This window comes from Pundamilia nyererei, unplaced genomic scaffold (genome assembly GCF_000239375.1).
Source record: "Pundamilia nyererei isolate P.nyererei 1_Seehausen unplaced genomic scaffold, PunNye1.0 scaffold00070, whole genome shotgun sequence".
NCBI classification, from domain to species: Eukaryota; Metazoa; Chordata; class Actinopteri; order Cichliformes; family Cichlidae; genus Pundamilia; species Pundamilia nyererei.
The window spans coordinates 1789054-1815573 of NW_005187471.1; the positions used below are offsets into that span (position 1 = coordinate 1789054).

Sequence of the window (26520 nt, forward strand, 5' to 3'; positions counted from 1 at the left end):
GTTTATACTAGAATCGACTACTTTCTTATTTCTGAAGCCTTAGTGAATAACTCTATAGATTCAAGTATTGGTTATATAGTATTCTCGGACCATATACCAATTTTTCTATATCTTGGAAATATTTTACAGATTCCTCAAAGCCGCAGATGGCATTTAAATGTGTCCTTAATTAAAGACTCTGGGTTTATTAAATTGATAAGAGATGAAATACAATTTTGCAAACAGACAAATAATCGAGAGGACACTACATTGGCTACTTGGTGGGATGCTATGAAGGCATACTTAAGGGGGAGGACAATTTCTTACGCTTCCTTTAAAAAGAAGGCAGCTAACAAGAATATCATTACGTTAGAAGCCAAATTAAAGGCACTTGAGGCAATACATTCCCATACAAAAAACAGAGTTACGTTGAATAAAATTGTTAAAGTTAAATATAAGTTGAATGTACTGTACAACAGAAAGGCAGAATACGCTTTATTTCGCATTAATCAAGCATATTGGGAAATGGGCGAAAAGCCGAGTCGTTTAATGAATGCAAAAAGTTATGAAGATTTTAACTGCGCCACGTACAAAATGGGCCAAGTCCTTTCAGCACTGTGCAGCATGTATGCTATGAACAGAAACACAGATGGACTCCTGGCAATTGTAATAAAATATTACTGCAGTGTCAATTCTTGATGTTTTTTCTTATACTTTTAGGTGGGTTCAGTCCTGTCGGTTATCTTCTAAAAGGTGCTTCGTTTTTTAGGCTACAGACGGCAAGATTTTGTAATGTTTCCAATTAATTTTAATGTTGCTAAGATACGCAAGGATTGCAGTGGTGTCTGCCCTCTAAAATTGCTGCTACTAGAATTAAATAATGTCCTTTTTTCCTTGTCAGACTCTTCTTGACTCTTCAGGGATCCACGTGGAAACAGATTCTGCCCCTGTTCAGCAAGTAGTAAGCATCCAGTGTAATTTAAAGCTCAGCCGCAGCCTTATTTCACACTAATTCAACTGTCCTACCTTTCTGTTCCATTCATAGGTTGTTTCTCTTTATGTCTCTGATGAATTGACCATTCACCGTGGTGCTGCTGTGATATTATTATTATTACTGTGATATATTTTTAGTACTGAAAAGTTAAAAAGCTGAATTGGGAAAAACAAAATTATTGTAATTATGTAAAGTTGATGAGCATATTTTTTGTAATTTTGTTTTTTTTAAATAACTTATCCATGTAAGAAAACTTATGTCATATTGTAATTCTACTTGATTACCCTGTAAGAGAGCTAGAATTTATATATATATTCATTTCTCTACAACAAAAACAAAAACAAAAACAATTAATTTATAGTTTTATTTCCATTTTTTATTCATAATCAGTCTTTGCAGTCCCTTAAATTGTCAGTGAGTGAAAAAAAATCTCAATATCAGTGTTAAATAAATCTATAATGCAGGCAGAAAAGAAGGCAAAACATTCAACATTTCTAACTGCAGTGAAATCTGCAATAAATTCCCTGTTTGAAGAATTAGTACAGTATGAAAGGTTCATTATGAGCAAAGATATCCTTATATCACATGGTTTTCTTCACATTTCTATGAATGAGGTAATCAGATGTTGATATTGGTTGATATTATGTTGATGTAGAAATCCTATGAATATCTCTACAAAAGGCACAATTGTGGTCGGCAATAGTTTGTGATTATTAGGTAAATTGCACTGTTTTAGTATAGTAAATAAAGTCATACTCACACACCCATATGAAACACTTACATTCAGATGCACCACCTTAAATCAGTACACTTGCACCGCTTTACAATTAAACCACTGTTTATAAAACTCACTCTTACTAACCAAGTGGCTGGTGTCATTGTGTGTGAGTCATCGTGGCAATGTTGAAGAAACTATTATCAGGCAGTTTTAAATACTTTGGCAGGAGTCTGTGTCTGTGGATTCCTACCTGCACAGGGCTCTAACTTAGATCACAATCAAGCTGGGTTCGTGTAGTGAACTTCTGGTTTCATTTTTAATATCCGTGTTGCTCCCCAAATTATTTTTGGACCCACTCCATTTTACATTACACAGTGTTACTGCATTGATAAGAAGCAGGCTATAGAGTTATAAATACCTGCAAAAGTACTTAAAATACCTGTTTGGTAGTTCCTACTACAACGCATGCCCTAGAACCACATATAAATAACCAAAGGACTCACAACATTAATACAATATCAGCCTGATAACAAAAAATGGCTGATAAGATGTTTAACTTGGAGCTGGAGCACAGGATCATAGGAGAGGGGTTCTTTCATCTGCTTGTTGGCTGTTTTCTTGGACCCTTAAATTTAAACGTTAAAAAAAGAGTTACCACGTTTTTGTTGCTGCAGACAGCACAAAGGTTAAAAAAAGTTTTCTATGTGGTTGAAATGACAAATATTATTATGTTAACTTAAAGTTTAGGCCTACCTTTCTCGTTTTGTCCGTTGACAGACAGAGTACATGAAGATGAGAAATGCCTGAGGACAGAGTGATCATTAACATTGTATTGACATAAAATATCTAAACGCTGCAGTCACTGATACTTACACCCAAAAATGCCAACGCTCCTTGAACTGTAGCAGCCCATTCAAAGCTGAGATGTTGAACAATAATTCCTCCCACAATGGGGCCATAAAACATCCTTAAAAACGAGCACAAAATTAGAACCAACATCAAGGCGCTAAAAAGAAAAATGCCGGGAAACAAATATATTAAGGACTCACCCAGTGCACCACACTGCACCAAATAACCCAGACACCATTCCAAGTGTACTTAGCCCCTCTTCAAATCCTATTTCACTATGAGGAAAAACAAAATTTGCAGAACATTTGTTTCATCCATCCGTATTTAAGAAAAGAAGAAAAACCCCAAAACAATATACAGCTCATGAATGTTGAGCATTATGTGAAGCAACTCACTATGCACATGTGATGATCTCAGGGAACGTGGGGATTGCACTCATACCCAGAGAAAACCCAATTAGACCAAGCATGACGACCAGCAACCACAGGTGACTAAATCAAAACAGAAATACAGAAAAAGATACAGAAGTTAGACTTTTTAAGGCAAAGAGATGAAATAGTGTATAAGCTGTCAATATGTCCCACTGAATACCTCCCTAGTAGTGGTATAAAGTTTAAATATCTGGGCTTAATCATCGAAAGGAACACAGTGCACAAGAGAGGCGAAGAAAAGAATGCAGTCAGGAGGGAGTGGGTGGAGATGAGTTTCAGGGGTGATTTGTGACAGAAATAGTGAAAGGAATAGTGGATAAACTGGACAAAGGATGTTAAAAATAAAGCTGCCAGGCAGGAGGAAAGGAAGAAAACCACTGAAGAGGTTCATGGGTGTACTGCAGGAGGACTGGTGTGACAGAGGAAGATGTTACGGATAGGCTGAAATGGAAGCAGACGATTTGCTGTGGTGAACCCTAAAAGAAGCAGCCAAAAGCAGAAGAAAAAAAGAAGAAATGGTGTAAGATACTATGAAGTCTTATGAACATATGACTGCAAAGTAAAGATTTACATTGGGATTTGACGTTTAACCACACTGAAGGGCATGAATGTCATGGCAATTTAGGGCTTTTAACTATCTTTTTCCAGGGCAGAATGATGGTACAGTATAGATATTTATATCTATAGATATATATAGTATAGATATATATTTATGACTTTGAAAAAATATAAATTGGGTGCACACGTTTGGATTTATTTAGGTTTTTTCCTCATTTACACAGAGCCAATTATGTACATATGCTATTTTAATAAGTGTGCCTCCAAATTCATTCATTAATTCAAATCAACAGCTGTATCGTTGAAACTTGGACACAATTGTGTGTTCCAGCAGGACAATGATGCTAAACTGGTTTTGGAATAGATAAAGAAGCTAACATTAAGCTTTTTTAAAGCCCTAAGCTCAACCCTATTGAACATTTGTTGACTACAACTGAAAGCCAGATCCATACCAGGAAACCAACCAGTTCAACGCTATAAACTGGTCAAGAATGCAACTAAAATGATCCCAGAAGCATGTTGATGGCAACCAAAAGTGTCTGGTTGAGGATATTTAACCACATATTATTGCTGGCCATTACAAAGAGTGCAGGTTTAAAACACCTTCAAATGGTAAGATCACATTTTTATTCAGAGTGGGACTGTTTCCTGGCAGGTGCGACTGTTTACATTACTGTAAAAATGAGATTGGGAAAATCTACTCCAATCTCTCCTCTGATATGACTCTTGGCTCAGAATGGGATACACATCTTTCTTAAAATGTCCATCATTTTTAAATATAGAAGTGTTAGTTTTACCTGAATCCCACACTAACCTCTGGATGTGAAGAAAAGGGGCGGGACCAAGAAGACAGAAGCCAATTGTAGCAGCGATTCCACCTGTCACCAAGACCGCCATCCTAGTGGCCTGGTGCACAAGATCAAATTTAATTTCAAAATCAACATATTCATTTATATTTTATCATTTTGATTGCTTGGATACATACAGGATATTTATCTGTGAAATACCCAATCAGCGGTGATGCCAGACAATATGGTAAAGATAAACCAAGCATTATTAGTCCCACGTAGCCATTTGAGAGACCGAACTAAGGATGATGGATAGGAAAAAAAGTTGTTCATGCAATCCACATAAAATTCTACCAAACGTAAGCTAATTTGATTATAAAGGATATCATTACCCTATTAATAGCAAACAGTGACAAAGTGGCATCCAAAAAGCCCAGACCTGCACTGAGAGTGAATACCACGTAGCAAACCAGGATTGTTTTCACGTGGGTGAGTAGTCGAAAGAATGAATCCTTCGATGGGACTGCCTCTGAGAGGAGGGAAGCACAAAATTACAGCTCAGTTATAATGTGAGAAAAATGAAAAAACACAAAATGGCAATTTTCAAATGGACAAATAATACACCCAAATCTTATGTTTTACATACCAATGGATGGCAGGACGTAAATGTTGAAAGGAACCATAATCAACAGCAAGCATCCAAGACTTAAAAAAGGGACTTCGTAACCAAAAGACTGGTAGAGCCACCCTCCCAGTGGTGGTCCCAGGATAAGGCCGAGTCCTGTGAAAATCTCCAAACTACCCTAAAACAGTAGTGACCCAGATTACTATGCTGTGGGAATTTCTTACACCATAGCCAAGAGCCAGTTGTTTTCTGGAGATACATAACAACTTAAACCTATAACGGTCGTTCTGTTTTCTCGTGATTCTAATGTCTAAACAGCATGCCAGTCTGACAAGTTTGTCCACCCTCACCAGAACAGTTGCCACATTGTTTGGGAATATTTTTGCAGTCATGGCGAAAGCAGATGTCATAGCAGCTCCAAAGCCGACAGCGTCAAGCGACCTCACAATAAAGCACAGACTGATGAATATAGGTCCTGCAGGAGCCCGATCAAGAAATCTGCAAAGGAAACAAGCGCCAGCAAGTGTCAAACAGAATAGAAAGATGAAAGGAAATGCAGATGAAATAAATAAGCTCAGAGGAACTGTGTGTGATCTGAAACAAAGGTGATTGTGCCATGGTCTCTGGGTCTTAAACTCGTAGTTTTTAGTTTTTCACTTTACAGTTTTTCTCATTTTGTATTTTGGGCTATATTTGGATTAGGGTTCTGTATTCTTGCTATTTTTACTGTATTCTAGCTTTCTAGTCACATTGTTATTTCTTTGTTTTTACATGTCCTATTTATTTCCTGATGTTCCCTATATTGTTATTATATGCCCTCGGTTCTTAGCTTCAGTTCTTTAGGTTAATTTAGTTAATCCACTTTTGATTCCGTTCCTCTGATCTTATTTCTGTATTTGTTTTTATTTTCTCCCGATTCAGTTGTATCTCTTTCCTTGTTTTATTTTGATGATTATTGTTGGTGATTGGTGATTAAATCTCTCTTTCCACCTGTTACTTCTCCCCTTGCTATCTTATGTCATTATCTTTCCCCTTGAACTTTGTTATATTGTCACAGTTTGTCCTAGTTTGTTATGCCTTGCTTCCTGAGTCTTAGATTTGGGTCCACAATCTGCCTGCTTGAGAGCTGCTATACTGGATTATAACTGTGTACTTTAATTATCGGTGAATTCCTGGACTCCTTCTTAAGCGGCGTGGCACAGTAGTTTTTAGAAAATTTGCCTACACAAGTTTGGATCTATTTTCTCCTGTGGATTAATAAAAACTTGTTACAGTGATGAATATTTACAGCAGCCCAACATGTATATGGGGATAACACTAAATACACAACTCTGTACTAAACATTATGGCTAATGTGTTTTCATTCTGTTCATTCAGCACAAAAAATATTGTTTGTTACATTAATAAACATCTGTGAGAAATAATAACGAGAAAATGTTTTTTCCAGCTTCATCTTTATCATAGTTATTATTTTTAGCATAATATTATCATAATACGAAACACAGATCACTTACCCAAATATAATAGTGCAGCACGATGATACAAAAAGTCCTGCAATAAGCATGAACTTTGCACCAATCTGGACAATCTGATACACAAAGAATGGGTCAGTTGCACTGTTACAGACTCTCTGATTACACCTGTGCTCCAAATTGCCATGCATATGGCATGAAATCAAACACTATACTTACATATTTTCCCAGTACCAATGAACCAATTAGATTGGAGACAGCATAACACCCAAATATGAGACCAACTACAGTCTGACTGGCTCCTTTCTTCACTGCCTAAATATCAAAACAGGACAACAGATAAAATTAGGGGATTTACATAACAGCAACAAAAACAACAAGGATAATGAAAAGTGAATCTCAAAAATAACGTATAAACTATAAATATATGAATAACCCTGACATGAAGTTCAACTTTTTTTTTTAACAATCGAGCGTTTATTGAACCTCCTGACAAATTAAATACGTAACATATTTGAGTTTAAATTTTTATTACATTTTCTACATCTGGTATTTTTATTTATTTAATGCATTTAATTTATTGCTTAAAACTGTATTGTGTAATTTATTTTAGATTTTTTGAGGAGGAAAAGAAAAGAAATCACACTGATGATGTATCAAATGTCCCCCCGCACATGTATCAAATATGATAAAGTAGGCATTACGATGTTAAGGTGACAAATGTCTTTTTAACTAGCCAGCTTGTTGTGCCACTCTTTTCAGACATTTGCATTTCTAGCTCCTGACAAACCTTAAGTTGAACGGATGATTACAAAAGAGCCAGTCTTCACTGGCCTTCAGGGAGGATGTCTGTTGGTAGCGCATGACTACTCATTCATTCCCTTCAGAAGACATTACTGAGTTCTTAAGGTAAACAATAGCATAATCTGTGAACTGTACAACTACAAGGGAGCACAAATACGTTTCCTACTGCAAGAAAAGATTTGTTTGCAGATATATGACTTGCATGTATGAGAGAACATGTTTTATTTCTCCAGTCAAAAGCTGCATTCATAAGCTAAGTTTTAAAACTTTTAATATCTTGAACCTTTAACCTCTTGTGCTGTAACATGTGATTTGTACCCTATGATGCTGGCTTCCTTGAGCTTACCTCGGTGGGAAAAAATGGGCCCAATATTGAGTAGCAAATCATAGAGCCAAAGTTGACAGACGCCATTGATATTAAGGTGAGAATCTCTTTCCTTGTGAACCTCTGAGGAGGATCTGTTGATTCAGCTGTGGTGTTGTTATCTGTGTTGTTATCTGACATCTCTGAAGAGAAAACGGGAGGAGAAACATGAATAATGCGATTAGGCCACGCTGAGTTGAAAGAACATAAAGTTCGTGGTTAAAATTATCGCAGTGGTAAGGGAATAAAGTCAAGAGAAGTCAGCTATATTGAGCTGAGTGACTGCCAACAGTTTTATTTTATTGATTAATTTTTTTACACAGCGTACAAAGGTCACAAACCTGTCGTCGGAAGATCGGGATTCTGGTCCATTTTTAACATCCAGCGGCTGAGAAATGCAGACGATGACAGAACAAGTGAAAAAGCATAGGGTAAATCCTGACAGCACCAGCTGCGAAGTAAGTGCCTCTGACAGCCTCCTCCGCTACAAGAGACTACAGTCATGTGCATGGTCTACCCGGAGCACTTCCAGACTTCTTCTTCTTCTTAGTAATAACTTAGTCCCATCCCATTACTGCCCTCCACAGTTTGAAATATTAAACTGCTATTTTATTGGAAACTCGAATTGTAATAGTCGTCGCACAATTAAAGTACTAGTAATACTAAGTACCAATCGAGGGCTCTGGTAGAAACTCAATGAATGTTTTTTTATGATGGCCAAACAAAGTTTTAACAAAAAATGAAAAAAAAAAATCTATAAATGTAGTTTAAATATATACAAACAAACCTTTATGTTAAGCATCACTTAGGTTTATGCTAAAATCTCCGACTACAGTTGATCTCTGATGCTAATACTGATGAATCTGACAGCAAATTGCTTGTACCTTTTAACATTTTTAAAGACCCCTTTAAAGCATAAATATGCGTACTTTTTTAATGTAAACTTTAGCTTAATGCTATTGCCTACAACAATGACTATAACCACAACTATAATGTATTTTAAAGGTAAGTTGTGTTTTTGTTTTAGGCTAGATCCCTTTTTTACTTAATTTGATGGAGCTTATCAAAGCACAACATGGAGGTTACTCCTTGGCCTCTCAGCAAGAAGATCCTGGGTTTGAAGCCACTAGCTGGGAACCCTTCTGTGTGGAGTTTCCATATGCTCTATGTCTTTCTCCCTCAGTCCAGGTTTTTCCCTCAGTCCAAAAACATGCGTTTTAGATTAATTAGTGATTCTCTGCGAAATGTAATGTAAATGTAAAAGTAAATAAACAAATTTAAATGTTTTATATCTACAATTGCATTAATATTTCTCTCACATTTAATGGAAAGTGAAGAGGGGTCTTTTGCAATCACTTCCATTGCATTAGTTAGTAAAAGATCTAATATGAAAAAGAAATAAAATAAAAACAACAAAAAACATTTTGGAACCATAGATTTTTATTCCATTTTGGCCAGCTTATAGGTCCCCAGAAAACCTACAGTCATATTTTTCTTTTCATCACAAAATAAGAGAAAAACAATCAGGCAGCAAACCATTCGGTTATTAGGCAGTATTGCTGATAATAACTGACACGCACTGTTGCTAAAATCTCTGAAGCTGCACTGAATAAAAAAAGCTGAAATGAAAACATCTGCACCAAATGTTCTGTAACTTTTTGCAAAATACTTTCCAGTTAAAATAAACTTCTAAAAACAAGTGACAGATTTCCAGATATGATCACATTTTTTTCTTTATACAATAGCACCAAATCTACATGAATCTGACTCCCACTAACGGGTCATCTCTAGCAACTTATGAGTATGTTGTAGTTAATAGCTCTGCATGTTTATGCTCTCATTCTTTTTTCTGTAACATCAACAAAAATAAAAAAAACCAAAACAACTCAAGGTGCAATGTTAAAGCAAAGGTGAAATACAAAATTATTCAAATTAGCAACATACACACATATTTTTCTAAGCACATAATAATGTTAGGTCACTAAATACACAGCGCAAGCAGCATTACATTTTCTTTTGCAGGTACGACATTAAGTTCTGTGTAGGTAGCATTATTGCACACAAGCTCTATCTAAAGCAGCACTGGTTTCCAAAATAGGCAAACTACTGTACTTCACATTCAAATGCAGAATTCAAGTAGCATCATAAACACCCAGTGGAAACAAAACAGAGCCAACCAAGTGAATTTGATTGAAAAGATCTTAATCGTTACTGTGTAGATTTATTCTGGGTGACATGAGATCTACATGACATCATTTTCTGCTAATTTTCTAGCAGGCATCCTTTCAGCCAAATGCCTTTGGCTGGATATGGCACCCATAGACTTACTGTACACGATTACTGACAACTGTATCCACAATAGTTGATTCTGAAATCAACAAGGAAATAGAGAATAATGTTTCTTCAATCGAAATGTGTTTCAATTTACAAGTGGAAAAATGAACACACCGTCAGGTGTTGAATGGGTTGAATGTACAGAGGCCAAAATAATACGATTAACTATGTTCATTGCAGCACTTCATGGAAGTAGCATGAAGAGAAAATATATAAACTATGGCAAACTGTACTCAACTTTTCATGTTGCAGCTACCAAATTTATATATCCCTCTATTGCATGTTCAGCAAATTGAACATAATGTTGAAGACATTCAACTGAAAAAAATTCCAAATGAGATTATAAATAAATGTAATTAAATACCTATAAGTGTGATATAATAAAACTGTATAATATATCTACTTATTTCTTAATACGGATTTAAAATAGTGCAGCCTTTATATAACACACGGTATGGCTTAGTGAACGTGTATATAAATTTTGAATGCCACTTCAGACTTATATATTTGCTGTGCTTATTTCTTTATAAACACGACAAGGTTATTAATTTGCAGTTCGATAGCGAGATAATGTGTTTGATACTACAGATGGCACTAAACCTCCAGACTGCTTTTAAAAGTCACTGCAACATAAGTTAGTTAGGTTTGTTTTCTTTAATCTAATATATACCATATCATAATAATTATAATACTTTGACTACATGACTACATTTAATATATGAACTAGAAATTATGGATTCACTTAAATCTCTTTCATCAACACCAACCTGGAGTGACTTTGCCCTAAACACACTGATTGTAAATTGCCTCCATGTGCAAGACTAGCTTGTACATATATTAATCTCTTCTAAGTAAAACAGGACATTTTCTCCATCGTAGCCCCACACGTTGGAAGCTAAGACCACTCAGCTCTGTTGAGTTAGTGCACAGCAACACCAAATGACCTTTTCACTTCAGCCTCTGAGTCACATTTGCCAAGGCGACAGCAAATGCTTGCACGGCTGAGAAAGGATACTGGAAATCCAAGATATAAGCATTTCCATCTATCCGCCCAAACTGCATCACCTAAAAAATTGTAGAAGAAGAAGATATTTCAGAAAGAAAGCAGTAACCAAAACATAAGCATCGTGAAGCTGCTTTTTTAAAGCTAAAGCCCAAAGATGTACAAGATGATGTCACACGTGTTTGGTGTTTTTGCTTTCAGGGCTGAAGCAAAAATAGAAAAATAGAAACCCCTGTGAGATGAAAAGACAAATCATTTTTAAATTCACTAATGTTGCTTATCATTACCTGTCTACCATCCAGTTCGATCTGAAAATTCTTTGCTGACTCCTGGGTGACTCGACCTCCAAAGTCAAGCTGGTACACCTGGGTGGCCTCATTCCACAGTGGCTGTTTGTTGGCCATAACGTACACAAACCCTTGGCTGCCTAAACTACGGTCCTCCCTTTCATTTGCCTTGCGACACTTTATCTCCTCCAGCTCACTTGCCATACGCATGCTGCGCTTGTTCTTCCAGCTCTTCTTACTACTCTGGTTCTGGTTCATTAGCTCGTCACCGCTAATGAAGAGCTCTGGCTCACTCTCTGAGCTATCCTGAAACTCATTCGTGGTCCTGTTCATTTTCTTTGTTTTATTAAGTTGTTCTCTCTGCCCCTTTGGCTTCTTTTTCTCTCTGCTACCAAGCCTCGGGCTCGCAATGAGAGTGTTGAAATCAGACAGCGCACGCCCTTCCTTTCTGGATTTGCCCTCAGACACAGTGGGCATGTTGGCCTCCTCTGCCCGGCTGTCAAGCCTTTTGCGGCTCTTCTTGTTGAAGCGCTCTGACTCTTGTGGGACAGGGCTTTCATTTAAGGATGATGGCTCTGGAAAGTTATTGGCAGATTCTGCGAGATCTTCTGTGGCACTTTTGGATGGTGGCAACTCGGTAGGTGGGGGAGGAGGGGGAAGAGGAGGTGGGGGAGGTGGTGCAGTAGGAGGAGGCGGGGACAGTATTGGCTTCTCCAAAATCTGGTGAGTTTTGGTTGGGAGTGGAGGCGCGGGAGGATCTTGCATGGGCGGTGGGCAGGGGTAAGGGTTCCAAGGGTGGAGGCTGACCGGGTGCAGTTGGAGTCCGGCACATGAGCTTGCTCCTGGGTACAGAGGAGGGAGAGGACAGCAGGCCAAGTTGGCCAGATTTGGGGGGTAGCCCGGTGGCAAGACCAAATTGGGGTCCTGCTGAGCAAAAGGGACAGGAGCGACCACTTCATTTGGAGAACACTGTTGCGCAGGGTTTTGCAAAGTCTGAAGTGGGGGTCCACTGTGACCCACCCCTGGAGGAAAGGGTGACAGGGATATCTGGTAACCTGATGGAAAAGTAAGAGTGCTTGTGCTCGGACTGGTTGGAGGTTTAGTTGTGAGGACAAAGGGAAGCCGAGTCACATCAAGGTGCTGAGCTTGACTGATAATAAGGGGAGGCGGTTTATGAGGTGGGGGAGCTAACATTGTTTGATCCGGGGTGAGCCAGAAATCTTCTGTGGCGGAGGTGTCCCACTGGTAAGGCGGAGGGCGTTTTACTGTCAAACTGACATCACCAAGAGTCAGCTGACGTACTGATTTTTCAAGGTGACACTGCTGATTTAAAGTCTCGTCCTCAGTAAATGCAGAGTTAACATACACTGTTCTGTCCCGACTGTTGTCAACGCCACCCAGTAGACTGTAAGATGACTGAGATGCCATTGGAGAGGCATTTTTGGAGTGCACTATAATGGTACTGTGATGCGCACCTTTCCCTGATGGGAAGTCCTGCCTCACCACCGTTCCACCTGCAATACCACTACTGGTAGTTCCACCTCCACTGACACTAACACTGGTGCTGCTGCTGTTACTACTGCACTGTGTGCATGTGTATAAGGCAGTGGGCACCCTCTGCTGGTAGGAAAGGGCTAATGCACTGTTCATTTTAGCTTTAGTCGGTAGTGTCCTTGAGCTGTCCATCATCTGTGGCACTTTGAGGCCCACATCCCTTCGTTCACGACGTAGAGTGGCATGAATGAGGCTGCTATCAATTCTCTGGGGAGGAGGAAGTGTAGCTGTTACCTGATTGGCTGGATCAGGGTAAGGAGGGGGGTCTCCACTTGGTATTGTGTATCGAGGGACAGAAAGACGACTTAATGTTGCTGAACTGTATGGAAGCTGAATTTTTTTATTCTCTGAGGAAGTGACTTTGAGGGTAGCTGAGCCCCCAATGCTGTGCACAGCGTATGCATTCTGGTTGCGAATGAGGCGCCTTCGTGGCCGACACACCTCCTCCACATTGCCACTGCTGTCAAAGGTCGTGATCCTTTCATACCCAAGAGGTGTTGGGTACTGTAAGGTGACAGGATGAAGCAAAAATTCATCCTTTTTCAGGCAGGGGTCCGGTGCCAGGATACTTGGGCTGTCACAGTTTGTGATGAGAGTTTGAGGAGGAGCAGCAGCTGAAGCTGCTGCTGCAGACACTACAGTCCCAGGGTACGGAGGAGGGGGATTTATTTTCCTCATCTGAATCTCTACAGACCCATCTGTATCGTTAAAGGAGGGAGGTAATGTACGTGGCAGACTTGGCTTCAGAGTGTGTCCATGGTCTCCCCTGTCGAGCCCTGGCTCAGTGGTGGGAGGTGGCATCTGGGGAAGAAGATGAATCTGTTGCAAGGAAATGGTTGGATAGCCAGATGGAGGAGGGGGCAACGACATTTGGATCTTCAGTTGCTGCTGCATTTGTTGATGCTGCCTCTGCATTTGTTGATGCTGCTGCTGGATCTGCTGATGCTGCTGCTGGAGCTGCTGCTGCTGCTGCCTCATCTCTTGGATCTGTTGACGGATTTGCTGCTGCTGCTGTTGCATCTGCTGCTGCTGCTGCTGCATTTGCTCGTGCTGCATCTGCATCTGCTGCTGCTGCTGTTGGATCTGCTGTTGCTGAAGCTGTTGGTTCGTCACTTGCTGTTGCGCTTGTTGCATTTGTTGATGTTGCTGAACTTGGTGTTGCTGATGTTGCTGTTGTTGATGTAGCGTCTGCTGGTGGTGCAGCTGCTGTAGTTGCTGATGCTGCTGCTGCTGCAGCTGCTGTGACTGGGATGGGTGATGGTGTTGCTGTTGCTGCTGTTGCCCCTGCTGGTGGTGCAGCTGCTGTAGCTGCTGGTGTTGCTGCTGCTGCAGCTGCTGCAGCTGCTGCTGTTGCTGCAGCTGCTGCTGTGATTGGGACGGGTGATGGTGTTGCTGTTGCTGCAGTTGCCCTTGCTGCTGTTGATGATGGTGCATTTTCTGCTGCTGCTGTGTCTGTATTTGTTGTGACTGTTTAGATGGCTGCTGGCGAGGCTGCTGTGAATGAGAACGCTGTGAATGAGGCTGTGGTGGGAGATGGTGAGGTGGAGGTGGGGGAGGTAAAGTGCCAGGGAGAAGAGGACCCATCTCCAACCCGTTGAAGATCATCTGACCAGGGCTGGTGTATCTAGTTGGCACGGGATATGGTGACGCAACAGCATCCTGACCATGATCAGTGACAGGGACAGAGGCTGCTGCTGCTGCAGCTGCAGCTGCAGCAGTGGCGGTCGGGTTGGTCAGAACATCAAGCTGAATATTCTGATTGGCCAAAAGAGACTGAACCAGACCAATACTCTGAGTTGGGGACATGGCTTGAGCTGGGCTGTGGATGGGAGCAATGGGAATGTTGACTGTACATGGAGGATTGTCTCCAGCCACTCCAGACGGCCCCATCACTATATAAGAAGACAGAGAAGAAGAGTATAAGCGACTTAGGATGATAATAAACTGATGGGCATGCAAACTAATTTATTTGCATCTTTTTGGATTTCCTTTTTACCTGGTAAGTCATCCTCATCCTCGCTGAACACATTGGGGTTGAACACCGGCAGACTCATAAAGTCATGAGAAATCTTTCGCACTTCTGGAAGGTAGATTGTCATCTGTCTCGGTTGCAAATGAAGCAAACTGGTCTTATAGATGACTGAAAAAGAAGAAAATAGAGTTGACTCGAGAAGGAAAAAGAAAGTAACTTTTGAGTAAAGTCATGTATATGCGCTGCTTTTGTTTTTTACCTGCGCCAAGATTCGTGGGGAGGAACGAAGCAAGTCCCACAATTTTGAATTTTGTCCCCCAAATATTAGATGTCACTTGTGCAAGGTAATTGTGCTGTGAGGCAGAAAATTGAAGATAAGGGGGGAAAAGTGAATAATAAGTGTGAAAGCTTTGCTGCTAAGCACATGTGAACCTACTTCCAGCACACTATTGACTGTTATAGTCCATGATAAATAATTAAACTGATGACAGTGCCCCTTCGCTAGTTTTCCCTCCTGATTTTCCCCTGCCCTGCTGCCTGATCATGGAGCAAATGCACACCTACATGTAAGAGATAATCAAGTAAAGAGTGTAATCTGGGTTTAAAAAACTTAAATAGAAGCTAAAGCAGTTAATTATCTGCAGCTTCACAGAGTTAACTACAGCAGAGCAGAGTCCTTAAAGGCTGCACACATCTGCTCACTTGGCACATCAGCAGAAACTTAAATTTGTGTACCTTACTTTAAATGTTGCTGAAGTAGAGACAAGATTAATGTGGACCTAACAATAAATCACAGTCTGTATTTTTCTTTACCTCTGACAGGTGAGCATATATTCTACAGTCAAATCATTTGTTACACAGTGGCCATCATCCGTTTGAGTGCTGAACTTCATCATAGCAGTTGGCTGCCTAAACTAAATGCTTTTCTTCTACCCATGGATGGATGTATTGATAGTTCAGGGGGCTGGAGGCTATCCAAGCTGCCACAGGGCGAGAGGGTACACCCTGGACAGGTCACCAATCTGTTTCAGGGCTAACACAGAGAGACACACAACCATTTGTGCTCACATTCACCAGAATCACCAATTAATCTAACCCCGCTAAATGCATGTCTTTGGACTTCAGAAGGAAGCCAGAGTACCTGGAAAGAGCCCAGAGCATGCAAACACAGAAAGGCCATGGCCAGATGATGGATTTGTGCTGTAAGGCAACAGGGATAACTGGCCTATGCTGCCCTAGATAAACAAATATTTTTCTTTTTTTTAAAGCTTAAATTCAAAGTCAGTATTTCCACTATGGCAGTAACTGTGAGTTTGCCAATCATTAAAGGATCTTAAAGAAATATGGCAGCCCAGTAACAAAGAAAACATATTGTAACATAAGTTTCTGTGAATTACACAGTGATGATAATGCAGGTACTACAGTATTACTAGCTAATGAGCATGAGCTGTAATACTTGGCAGTACATATACTTGGCAGGTCATTACCTCCGTAATTCCATCCATAGAAAACTCACGCCGTGTCAGGCTGGGTGACCGAACGGGAGGCTTCTTTGTTGGTAGGCGTGGTGATCGCTGACCTTCTTGATTGGCACGTGAAAGTTTGGGAGATTTTCTTGATTCCATGTTCAACCTTTGAAACAAAGACACATTTTTACACCTCATAAAATCACTTGGAATGATGAAAAAACATTGCTGGAGAAAATGTGCAGAAAAATAAAAAACATTTATATAACTTCAGACGTGTTTTGGTGACCTGTTTCCGCGAGATAACTTTGGTGACTTCTTCCCGACCCACTCATCGCTCAGCTCAATGTCACTGGAGTCAGAGCAGTTACAGCTGTCGGTGTATGAGATCATGGGATTGACGCAAACTTCCTCTGAAAGAAGCACAGCAAAGAAAAATAAGAAATAAAGTTGAGCTTGAACAAAATATCTACAATACACCCACTAACATGCCATTAGTGGGCAAGCTCTGCATGAATAACATTAAATGTAACACGAGTGCAGCCAGGTCACGATATACTCTATTCCTGTATCAGGCCCCAGACCATGTTGCATCAGAAAACAACACTCATCACCACACTCTGTACTTGTTCTTCCTCAAGGTGAATGATGAGCGCACAGCACAAATATGCACAAAAACAAGGTGCATACAGAATGACCCTGGGCAGGTCTATTTTCTGTTCCACCCCTAATGCATTTTGTGGTTACTTTGGTTCATGACCATTCCAAACTGTGCAGAGTTTTCACTGCAGCTAAAGACAAAATGAATAGCGACTTTTAAAAGATTTAGGTGAAGTGCTTTCTTTCAGGTCTAAACCCACCTGCCTTGCCATCAGTTTTTGGATCCATAATAACAAACTCGGGCCGAAGTTTACTGATGCGCCTTCCTTTGAGAATAGGCACCAGTCCTCCTAAATATTCTAGGTACAGCGTGTAGCAGGGTCCGCCTGCTTCAGGACTGTCCTCAGCTCGCTTCATGGTGCAGTGGAGCCTTTCGTTCCCTGCTGTGGGATAGCTGACAAAGTCGCGGATGTTGTTGGGGTCAGGAATTGGGGGCTAGAACAAAGAAAGGAAGGAGCTGTAAGACTGCTGGACACTCAAATGAAAACATGCCCCTGTCAGCAATTTTCCTTTACTCGCTGTGCAATAAAGTTGGTAAGAAACCTATCTCTGACAGTCACTGCACACTAATGAAACAGGGATCATTGCACCGCAACGGTGTATATGAAAAGCAGTGGTGAAAAGCATCACTAACACCTGACCATCTGCTGTACCAAAAAAGACCTGATGCAGGATTGCACATTAAACTTTAATACCTTGATGGTGGGGATAAAAGCAGTGGTGACATAAGAGCAGAGAAGCGAGGGCATGTTTAGTTTCCCGACATCTTTCTCCTCTCGCAGGGCGCTGGCAATGCCTTGCTGGCATAAAAGTTGGAGGCTGGCCACCCTGTGCTCCACACGGACCACATAGAGAGCTGGTCCACATGCGAGGAACAGACGGGAATCTCTGTGACCCCAACAAATGGTGGTGATGGGCCTCTGAAAAAGAACCACTGAGAATAAGAAACTTCCTGCAGGCGTCAATAGCAGAGCAGGTTCGCTAGTTTCTGTTTTATGCTACTTCCTATTGTTGACTTAGAGCTGGAACAAAGGTTAACACCCTTTAGGTCAGATTACAAAACAAACAATCTACACCCTTGTATCTGGCAAAGTGTCAATCCTAATCTTTGTTGTAGTTTGCCTTCAAGAATGTCTGAAAATGTTTAACAATTGAAAGACAATTTCTACTAATTGGTCCTCACTTGTGTGGATTTCATGAAATATGACACAAGGTTTATGTTCATTATTATAATTTTTTTAAGCAAGACATCTATCCCTTAATTTATGAAGGACTAACCTGCGCCGGTGTCTCCAAAGTGTAGATGTGTTCACCTTGGACATTATAAAACTTAACAAGGGCATTCCTCATGATGGATGCACAAGCTGAGTCAGAAGGGAGCCCATGTCTCTCCATGCCAGCCACAGCCAGGAGGTCTCCCTGGGAGCACCACTGGGCCTCGACGTCTTTGGTGTAAAGAAAAAGGGTATTTACTTCACATGATTAACAGTATATATCACTAAAGTTGCAAATTAACATACTTATGTTCAGAGTTCATACCTTTAAGCCCTGAGCGAATTATACTAGGAGAGAGGTCATCATAGTTATTCATCAAACTGATATCTCCTGATAAGAAGGTGACAGTCAACAGAGGCTTAACTCGCCGCACTTGGAGGAAGAAAGAAAAGTACACATGTGAGTCTTCCTCAGGCAACACTTTTAACTAAGTTACATGAGCCGAAGGGCAAACCGGTTTAGTACCTAAAGGCAGAATATTGTCATCGGAGTCTGTGTCGCTCTCCGTGCTGTCCTCGACTAGGAAATCAGGGCAATTCCAAGACATGCTCACAATCCCATCAGACTCGTGTAACAGAACATGGGCAAGCATCCTTCCGTGACAGTCCATCACAATTACCTGACCATCTGCTGTTCCAAACAACACCTGAGGGAACATTGCACATTAAACTTTAATAGTTGATTAGATAAACAAACAAACCCATTTCACTCACTCACTTCAAGATTATGACATTATTCCACAACACCTTTACATTTTTGAATTATACGTAATTGTAATTATCTTTTATGTAGTACAAATTCAGCCAAACATAGGTACCTGCTGATCGTCAGGGGTCCAGATGCCACAGGTGATCTGGCTCTCCAGATTAATCTCAGAGGACCAGTGTCTTTGACCGCTGACCGAGCCGACTAACACAAACCCATCTCTGTATGCAATGAGGGCTTGAGTGCCATCATGGGACCAAGTGAAGTCACTCACCTAATTTAAAGATTTGTATCATTAGTGTAATTACACAAGAGGTCAGCGCCAAGACGATAGAGCCTTTCTGTTGCATCAGTTGGAGTACAAGCATGTTAAATACCATAAAGATGGAAAACAAAGCAATTTTAGCTCATATTTGCAAAAAAAATTCCTGTCTACCTGGGCTCCTCTGTCATTCACTAACTCCACAGACCATCTTCCTTCATACTGAATCCACACAAATATGCCTCCTTCCATATCGCAAGTTGCCAGCTTCTGGAAGGGTTCATTCCAGCGCACCAAGACAACCTGCAAATACCCCAAACACCATCAGCTTTTTTTCACTAGCAGAGGAACATTCATCGATATAAAAGCTAAAGTAGTTTAAAGAAAAATCAACTTACAAAGAGGAAAAAAATAATAATTTCAACAGCAGTAAATGTGTTTAAATATTAATGGCACACAATAATGAAAATGCACTCTGTTCATATAGCATTTTAATTTATTTAAATGTAATAAAAATTAGCATTTCAGCGAGATGAATCATTTTCCAAAGTATGCTAATGCATAGTCTCTGTAAATATAGTGTGTATTTAACCCAATTTAGTTCTGTAATATGCAGGATTGTTTTGTTTTAATTTATTTATTCAAACAGTAATTTCTTGATTTTACTCTGCTGTTGCAAAAGTTCCTTTACGAGTGGGCTGGATCAGTAATAAGATCATTGTTTTAGTTGTGTAAAATGAAAGAGCAGAGGTCAAATTCTTATTTATACATTCAACTCATTGCAACAAAAGAGAAAATCCCACCTCGCTGTTGTGTCCTCGCAGGTTAAAATTGATTCTCTGAGGTGTACTTCTATCCCTCCTGCAGTGACTCGATGTAAACGTCACCCCAACGACTCCTCTCCCATTCCCTGTGGCGAGCCAACCCTCCTCATAGTACCGTCTCCGGCACACTGGCTTGTCCTTCTCACTCTTGGGGACCCGGCCTTTCCACGAGAGGCAGAGGATGTTGGAGTCGCTGCAGAGGATGGGACCATGTTCCACGGCGGCCAACATCCCTACTGATTGACCAGGCTGGCAAGCGAAACAAAGAAAGAGAGTTTCAAATAACACCATGCTTTCAATTGTAATAAAGCTAGATAATGAACGTTTTCAGTTTATGTCAGTGTGTGACTCTGCATTTACTTAAAACTGCCTTTTCAGTGAAGCTCAGGGCATTCTGGTATGAACACTGTCATGGTCAACAGGAAGCTCGGCTGTGGTTACTAATGTAAAATATGAAATAGTTTAGATTAAAAGCTTATTGACCTTTGAAACACAAGATGACAGAACAATCTCAATACAAGATCCAAGCTTTCCTGATGCTTCCAGTCATATCATACAATCTTAATGGGCAGTTGCTGTTTGCCCGGTACAAATTTCCTTCTTTTCTGAGCACTTCTGGACCTTGGCAGTTCATTCAAAGGCCTTTTTAGGGTGGAGTTTAATCAAAGCAGCTACAAAGATTGAACTTTCAACATCAGCTTTAAGGGTGATTTTGGAAAGAAGTCTTTAATGTAAAGAGAGAAGAACCGGATTTTCAATATATAGAAAGATAAACAAGGGGCTAGTGCAGGGGTGGGCAATCTCACTCCACGAGGGCTGCTGTCCCTGCAGGTTTTAGATCTCACCTGAATCACATGATTAGTTCGTTACCAGGCCTCTGGGGAACTTCAGGACATGTTGAGGGGCCAATTTAGCCATTTAAATCAGCTGTGTTGGTTCGAGGACACATCTAAAACCTGCAGGGACACCGGCCCTTGTGGACTGAGATTGCCCACCCCTGGGCTAGTGATATAATCACAAATATGGTGAGACTTTTCTGTATAAAAATAAAAACACAGCTTTGTGTATGTTCCTTTTACACAGAGATCATCAAGATGAGTCACCTATGTTATCAAGTTATGAGCAGAGAGTTGGTTCAGCTTTAAAATGTTGCCTCCCAGAGGCGTAAATTTGCATGTTAAGAGAAAACCCCTGAAAAAACACCCAATTAACGAATTCATGGATATCAGTGGGCATCATCTTCCTGAGCTTATGTGCAGGTACCAGACTGGCGAGTGAAACCAGGCACTTACATGATTTACAGGTTCTTTGATAAATTCCATCCTAATGATTTTCATTTGTGAACAGACTTTACACAAGTACACAAGTGAATCACCAAATGTGCTCTGACACCAGTAAAATCACGATGTCTGCTGCTCATAGTGTTCTAGCTGTTATTCTAGTATTCACTGTCCGTGGAGTGGCTCCAGGATTTGTCTCTAGATTACATCATCACGACAGTCTGTGTTTTATCTTCATATTCACAAACTGAAAATGAGAGGAGGACTAGACATGTGAATTGCAATTTAGGGCACAAATATGCAAACCACAGTGTATTTTTAAATCCTGTCTCCACAACGTAGGTTAGACACATTTCATTTTTGGGCGCATTCATTTTGCAACCTTCCTACTCATTTGGATTTACATGAAAATGTCTGAAAGAGCTCACTCACATAGATATCGTAAAGATTTCCCACATTAGCCCTGGAGGACCTTTAAAATGCTATTTTAACTCTTTTAGGTCAATGCTATTCTATAATACTAATTTCACTGAACACAATATTTTACAAGTACGACAGAAACAAATCTAGTCTGGTTTGCTTTTAGTTTTTGGGTGTCTCTTCTGCAATTTAAAATCAAGATCTGTTTATGAACGGTTTAGATCCTACGTGGTATCGTCTAGCACACTACATAATAGGTAATAGCATTTTATAATATGGCTAATTAAAGTGAAAAATGACATTCAAGTTAGTCTGGCAGCACATAAATATAAAAAATACCTCATAGTTCCTGGACATGTTGAGTCAAAATTCCTCCATTGAAGGTGTCCATATTTCCATTCAGATGGTGCACTGGAGGGTAGTGGCTGCTCTGCTCTTGATACTTACAATAAAATCTACGGGGAAGTAAAATGCATCATACAGCCAAATGGTGTCCAGCTCTACATTCACCCAAATCAAGCAGCTCTACGCTCCAGAGTTTGCCATTAAATGACTTGAGGCTTCTGTGCCAGTAGCCCATCCCATGTCTTCCTGATGTGGCTCCAGAGAGTTGTGCAATCCTGTTGCAGTGAAGATGAAAAAAAGCGGAATTTTGTTATTCAACAAGTAAGGTAATCAGAGAGAGAAAGAGAGAGAGAGAGGTGGTTTTTGCTTTAAATAGTATCCTTGTCATTCAGAGCATCAACCTTGAAATTCACAGTGTTTCTCAGTCTCTATGCAACAGCAACACTGCATTGGAGACCAAGGCACTCGCAGTCTCCATGGGTACTGATACTGTCTGTTCCTTTCCACCACAGCAGCAGCAGCAGCAGCAGCCAGGCAAGCATAAGAACTAAAATGCCCAATATTTTACACGAAGCAGACCCAAAACATATCATAGTGTAGCTAACAATAATATAATTGCATCTTATGACTCAAACTCAGGTTTGAGACTTTAGCACCCGATTACAGTCGAAATAAATTACCCATCCTTTCCTTTATAAAGGTCTCCCACTACATGACACATTACATCAAATGATTTTCCCATTCAAAGGCGTCTCACCGCATGCAGTAGTCTAAATGATTGAGCGCTTACGAGACAAAAACAAACTGCGGTGGTAAATGAATGTATTCATTTATAAAAGCGACTGTGGGGAGAAAAATATATCCTATATGTTGTACGTACCTGACACCGCTGTAATCACGTACTAATCCAGATGTAGTCGGCGCACAGTGCGGTAGTGTTGCCAGGCACTTTTCCGCTGGCGCACTTTGGGGTTGTGGCTTTAACGCGGGTTGCCATGAGGCAGGTAGCACGTAAAATAGACCAATGTTTTCAAGTTAGTACAAAATAAAAGCGTCAACACCCATGATAATCGTCTTAACAAGCGCTGGAGGTGGCTGTGTGCAGTACATTTAGGTATCTTATGATATTGAGGCTCGTCCACGGGCTGTTAGCATATAATAAACATTAGATTCAACACTGCACTTCAAAAGCGTGTATCCTTCATGATGGCAACCCCACAAGGCGCACCCGATCTTTGCGACGTAAGTTGAGGTGACATTCTTGACACAACACCTTGATGTTATGCGTGCGCTGGTAACCCACTGTCCCACCTTTCTGCCTCATGATCAGCATCACAAACAAGAGACACGAATTTCATTAAATTCACATGCGTGTGAATTCTATAACAACAGATTCAGACATTTAAAAATAATTATTTTTGTTCTTTATTGGCTCTCATGGACACACAATCAGGGGCAGAATCTGCTCTCAGACCCTTTAAAAAAACCAAAACAACAACAACAAAAAGAAAGCAAACACAATTGGTAGTTTACAGGTTATGAGAGGTCATGTTACAATTAACGAGTTTAAAGAAAATCACCCACTGACTGTTTTTGATAATTAACTAATCAGTGAACCACTTCCAAGCTAAAGCGAAAACAGCTCCCCCAATCTTCCTCGGTGTGCAAATGTGCCTCTTGTGTCCGTTTATAGGTCATCACAAATGGATATGTAACATTTAGAGAAGACAAAATAGGATGGCCATTATTATTTTGTCATTTGCTGATATTTTATGAAAAAAGTGAATTACAGGGAAAATAATGTGCAAATGTATCAATTATGGAAACTGCAACACTTATTCGTGTCTTTAAACAAAAGCTGAGCTAACACTTCATGTCTCTAACCCCTTCACACTGCGTCAAAGTGAATCGTGCACAGACAGCTGTCCCTTTAAAAACAACGTAAAGCCAGAAAGTCTATTGTTATCCACCGAACTGCTTCAGTTCTTGTTGTATTTATGTGGACTTTTTCAGGTGCAAGTCTCTTCAAAGGCATGGATAACAGTGTCATATGCAGGAGGGGGCGTCTGCGAGGGTAGAAAACCTTTAAGCCCATTGTTGCCCAGCCAGAAGGAATGCCTCTTGTTTGACACAAGCGATGCTGAATCAGATGAGTTTGAAGGCGCTGCATCCTCAGACACCTGGGTGTCATCTCCCATATCTAGGGCAGGCCTGCTCTTCTTGGGCAGTGGGCGAAACGTGGATGTCTCTGCACCTGGCTTACTCCCCAGGGGGCCAACTGGCTCGAGAGAGGGCTGTCTGTAGACGCTCAAAAAAGTGCTTCGGTACAGGCCCAGCTGGCTGCTTGTGGCATCGTTTGTTTGTGAAGCGCCAGATTTCTTTTTGGAGTGCCTGGTGATCCTGGCTGTAGCCCGGCGCCTGGATGCCCAGGTCAGCAGAACGTAGATCAAAGCACCCAGCAGCAGGCCCACAAGCACAGATAAACAGAAGGCTAGAATCATATCGCCTGGAAACAGAGAAATCATGCAAAGTCTCAGAAAAGGGACTGCAGAGGGATAAAAAAAAAAATGGCTGGAAATATTTAGTTTAGAGGGAGATAGGATGGATTGTGTTGTTCTCATAATGGGTAAATTATATATTCAAATGGTAGTTTCAGGAGAGGAACAGCTAAGATCTTGTTTTGAAATATTCCTCCGGTGTATTGATTTATTGTTTCTGGAAAACGCTATACTGGGCTACAATGTTACATAAAACCTTACATCATACCTGGTGTGTGGGTTTTTTAGACTGTGTAGTGTCAGTGTGATGAAGTGCAAACAGACCATTTCATTTATGTCAAATGTATAAAAGATTTACTCAACATTTCCATCGTCATTCTTGTCCAGAAACAATGGAAACTTTTAAAATCACGTACTAAAATTGGACAGCCGCATAGAAAGCAATTCATATGTTATGTAAGACATCAAGACAGCTATGGCAAACAAAGCCTATCACAGATAAAAACATGTTCTTCTACTATAGAAGAAAATATAAGAAACTCAAAGGGGGTATTTTAAGTGCTGTATACTTGCTGTTCTGACTCTGTCTGCAGTAAAGAATTGCATCCAAGATACTTGAATAGTACTGAAGTAGCAGCAGGACTCTATTTTGGCCCCAGACCATTCAGTACTTGTTTGACTGATCCAAAAATAATGTGCATTTTAGTATTTTCTAGTGATCTAATTTTGGATTGCAGGTTTTTTACTGTGAGACTGTATGTGTTGAATCAAGTGAAGAACTATCACATCTATATTTTAAAATACAAAACTTTGTACTTTTACACAGTGTAGGCTACAGCTTTGGGAAAGAAATGCAGATACACTCACCCAGATTGAATGATTTGTCTATTTCCAAAGAGGGATCCGTTTTATTTTGTGCCATTATTCCACTATGAGCCCAGTTCTAGATTCCACACAGACGGAGAAACACTGAGCTTTTTCCAAGACAGACTTTTTGCTTTTTCCCCCCCTACAGTGTTTGCTGTGGCGGAAACTTTGCTGTCATGCTTCCTTCCCTCTCTGTCTTTAAAATTAGCAAATGCATTGCTTATCTGTGTGGGACATAACACAGGGAAACAAGCTCATTTCCTTTTACATCATTTCCTTACGATCAATACTTTTTAACGAGCCATTATTGACACTTTTTTTTACATTTAAAAAGCAGGCCATGTTTAAGAGATCTATTACTTATGTAACAATTTTATTCAGATCATTCAGTATCATATAGAAAGTTTTTCATGGATTTTCAGGCAAGTCAGAATAAATAGTCTTTCCTCATATGCCTGAGAAAGTTTTCAAGTGTCTTGACAAGGTTCTGGATAATGAAAACCTAACCATCCGCTTAAGAGTCTGCAGGGTATCAAGCTCTGAGTCTCTGTGGGGATTTCCTTCAATTGTTGCTGTGTTCCCACTTCATTCCTGCCCTAAGAGCTTTCAGGCCAACAGCACAGCCTGAACCACAGCTCTCTGGAGCTCAGCACGTCTTTGTATTTTTGTGTTCCTCTGTTTTGTTTTCTAAGGTTTCGTTTCAAGATTTCATTTAGTTAAAACGTGTTGTTTCTAGGTAAATGAGCTGATGCTCGTTTATACGACTGTCATGTCACAGAAAATTCCAGTAGGTGGCGCCAGAGTACTTGTAATGAGTTTTATTTCGAGCACTTGGTTTGCACATAGGATTTGAAACATATTAAGGTATGATAGTGTACAGACTTGCTTTCCTTTAGGGGACAAACAACTTTGGCAAGCAATGGTTCGTGCAAGTCTCTAGAGAATAAAGATAAATTTAAATTTAGCACAAATGTGTGTTTGGTCGATTATTTCTTTGTAGTGACAATGATTCTTGGCTGTAGTGGGTGTCTGCTCTAAGCATGCCACGTTTAGGAAAACTTCAAGGTGGTGTTCCGCAAAATTTAGACATAAACACAAATTAATTTCTTTACTTTGATTGCTAAGTTTAAGTAATGAGCTCTGTGTGTGTTTGTATCATGAATTAAATGTAATACATGTAAACCAA

General features: G+C 40.3%; 3 protein-coding genes across 3 annotated transcripts; all 3 read right to left on the reverse strand.

Moving 5' to 3' along the window:
• Positions 1-1339: 1339 nt before the first annotated feature.
• Positions 1340-8113, reverse strand: LOC102199282 (MFS-type transporter SLC18B1-like). Its single transcript, XM_005736633.1, has 14 exons — positions 7924-8113; positions 7565-7725; positions 6634-6729; positions 6457-6530; positions 5293-5440; positions 4964-5120; positions 4710-4846; positions 4515-4616; positions 4344-4435; positions 2936-3031; positions 2741-2815; positions 2565-2658; positions 2445-2494; positions 1340-2316 (listed from the first exon to the last, which is right to left on the reverse strand). The coding sequence occupies exons 1-14, from the start codon at positions 8090-8092 to the stop codon at positions 2268-2270; spliced, it is 1500 nt and encodes a 499-aa protein (XP_005736690.1). The 5' UTR covers positions 8093-8113; the 3' UTR covers positions 1340-2267.
• An 899-nt stretch (positions 8114-9012) lies between these two features.
• Positions 9013-22959, reverse strand: tulp4b (TUB like protein 4b). Its single transcript, XM_013911740.1, has 17 exons — positions 22850-22959; positions 21964-22244; positions 19904-20173; positions 19275-19403; positions 18951-19112; positions 18599-18779; positions 18398-18505; positions 18137-18303; positions 17554-17778; positions 17059-17293; positions 16488-16611; positions 16220-16364; positions 14992-15085; positions 14757-14900; positions 14364-14652; positions 11207-13688; positions 9013-10981 (listed from the first exon to the last, which is right to left on the reverse strand). The coding sequence occupies exons 2-17, from the start codon at positions 21979-21981 to the stop codon at positions 10865-10867; spliced, it is 4890 nt and encodes a 1629-aa protein (XP_013767194.1). The 5' UTR covers positions 21982-22244; positions 22850-22959; the 3' UTR covers positions 9013-10864.
• Positions 22960-23376: 417 nt separating this feature from the next.
• On the reverse strand, positions 23377-25517 carry myct1b (myc target 1b). Its single transcript, XM_005736636.1, has 2 exons — positions 25335-25517; positions 23377-24475 (listed from the first exon to the last, which is right to left on the reverse strand). Exons 1-2 carry the CDS (start codon positions 25387-25389, stop codon positions 23979-23981), a joined length of 552 nt encoding a protein of 183 aa, XP_005736693.1. The 5' UTR covers positions 25390-25517; the 3' UTR covers positions 23377-23978.
• Positions 25518-26520: the final 1003 nt, after the last annotated feature.

Excerpts from the sequence above, each read along its gene's own strand:
- tulp4b (XM_013911740.1), bottom strand. Across the intron at positions 14,653-14,756 it reads GGATGAGGATGACTTACCAG|TGATGGGGCCGTCTGGAGTG; the intron begins GTAAAAAGGAAA and ends CTTCTTATATAG. Across the intron at positions 10,982-11,206 it reads TCGAACTGGATGGTAGACAG|GTGATGCAGTTTGGGCGGAT; the intron begins GTAATGATAAGC and ends ACAATTTTTTAG.
- LOC102199282 (XM_005736633.1), bottom strand. The coding sequence starts at position 8,092 with ATGCACATGACTGTAGTCTCTTGTAGCGGAGGAGGCTGTCAGAGGCAC. Across the intron at positions 7,726-7,923 it reads TCCCGATCTTCCGACGACAG|AGATGTCAGATAACAACACA; the intron begins GTTTGTGACCTT and ends TTTTCTCTTCAG. Across the intron at positions 3,032-4,343 it reads CCTTTTCTTCACATCCAGAG|TCACCTGTGGTTGCTGGTCG; the intron begins GTTAGTGTGGGA and ends GTTTTGATTTAG.
- myct1b (XM_005736636.1), bottom strand. The coding sequence starts at position 25,389 with ATGGCACAAAATAAAACGGATCCCTCTTTGGAAATAGACAAATCATTC. Across the intron at positions 24,476-25,334 it reads AGACAAATCATTCAATCTGG|GCGATATGATTCTAGCCTTC; the intron begins GTGAGTGTATCT and ends CTCTGTTTCCAG.